Source organism: Orycteropus afer, unplaced genomic scaffold, assembly GCF_000298275.1.
Source record: "Orycteropus afer afer isolate SDZICR_OR568_19922 unplaced genomic scaffold, OryAfe1.0 scaffold00532, whole genome shotgun sequence".
Lineage (NCBI taxonomy): Eukaryota > Metazoa > Chordata > Mammalia > Tubulidentata > Orycteropodidae > Orycteropus > Orycteropus afer.
In genome coordinates, this window is record NW_006922119.1 from 1,673,400 (window position 1) to 1,675,076 (window position 1,677).

A 1,677-nucleotide genomic window follows, 5' to 3' on the forward strand; every position below is an offset into this window, starting at 1 on the left:
GGTTTTGAACCGCCAGCCTTCTGGTTAACAGTCACATGCCTTAGGCACTATGCCACCAGACCTCCTAGGGCTTTGCTAAGCCTGTCCAAATTGTAGATGTAGAAGCAAATAAATGACTGCTGTTGTTTTGTTTTAAACCAACAGTATTGTGGTGGTTTGTTATGTAGCAGTAGACAGTTAGAATACATATTAAACTGTTGATTTTTTTTTTAAGTATGAAAAAAATCATTTGGTTAATACATCAGAAATCATAGTAAGATTGCATTACCTTCACATTGCCATGTTCAATTAGCTGTAGATAATCTCTGGAACCAGGCGCTGAGGTGATATATCCCAGAAATATCACTTGATTAGAGCTATTTTTCAATAGCTTTGAAACAGCAATAGCCTGAAGTTTCCTGTCCAAGTCATCCCTAAAAGAAATGAAAAGATGTATCTTTTTTATTATATTTGCAAAGCAACTTTAAAAAGTCTTAGGTAGCTAAATTCCCAAAGAACATCTTCAAATAGTGCACAAAGCCAGACTATTTCCTCCTGGGGCACATGCCTCAATGTTACGCAAATGAGCAAGACAGTGGTTCAGCTGAACAGGCTGACAAACTTTTGATTAAGAACATGAGCCTCCTCCACAAATCATTCAGAATTAAGATAATTTAAATATCTTTCTTTAAAAAACAACATTTGTTCAACTTTTCATCAGAAGAAATTACAAGTACACCCGTTGGTTAACATTCGTTTGGAAACATCCAACTGCATGTACATGTGCAGTTTTTTTGTTTTTTTTTTTCATAAGGGGAGGGAAGCAGCTCTCCTTTTGTTTCTTATTTCCCTCAATGGTTTTAAAGACCTGAGACCCAGACTCTTGACCACAAGTAGGATACAGGCAGGTGAGACGGAGGTCATGGCTCTGTGTGCCAGCTCTCAGCCTTTGTCTGGAGGCAGGTGGACAGAAACTATGGGCTCAGGCTGCTCTTGCTGCTCAAGCGGGCAAAATAGAAAGTGGGGCTGGACACGCTCCACTCCTTTCTCACTTACTTCCTCTCACTCCGCTCCCACTGCAGCTGCCCTCTCAGCTACCACCAATGCTGCCGCCTATTCCTCTAGCCTCTGCCAGAAGCTCTAGTAAAAGCAGCAGCAGCAACAATGGTGATGAGGACGACTGGAAGCAGGCTTCCATAAGGTTTTAATATGGTGTTCACACAACGTTCAAATTACATAACGTCTTATTTCACAGAATGTATCATGGAACTAAGTGACACATACCTACATATCAACTAATGTGAGACCTACTACTCATCAGAATTACAGCTAAAAATGTCATAAAGAAAAGATCCAGTAATACTGGTAAAAAGGAGAACCCTAAAATTCACAGAACACTTCAGGATCATATAACACACTCACCTTCTTCAACTGAACTTTCTGAAAACCTCCCTGACTCTCCCGGCCAAGCAGGCTAAACATGGTACTTTGACTATGCTAAGCCCTGTGGAGAGGCAGTGGAAGTTCAGTGGTAGACTCTTTCCCTTTTATGTAGGAGACTTAGGTTTGATTCTGCTAATCCACCTCATGTGTAGCCATCTCTCAGTGGAGGTTTGCGTGCTGCTATGATGCTGAACAGACTTCAGAGGAGCCTTCCAGGTGAGACAGACTAGGAAGAAAAACCTGGTGACCTACTTC

At 41.3% G+C, this 1,677-nt stretch overlaps 1 protein-coding gene across 1 annotated transcript in view; it reads right to left on the bottom strand.

Annotated features, from left to right (window-relative positions):
* The window catches only part of CWH43 (cell wall biogenesis 43 C-terminal homolog), a 99,306-nt gene that overhangs the window by 35,779 nt on the left and 61,850 nt on the right, over positions 1-1,677 (bottom strand). The window contains exon 13 of the mRNA XM_007955711.1: positions 269-413. Within this exon, the coding sequence (XP_007953902.1) occupies positions 269-413 (145 nt within the window). The remainder of the gene's footprint in view (positions 1-268; positions 414-1,677) is intronic.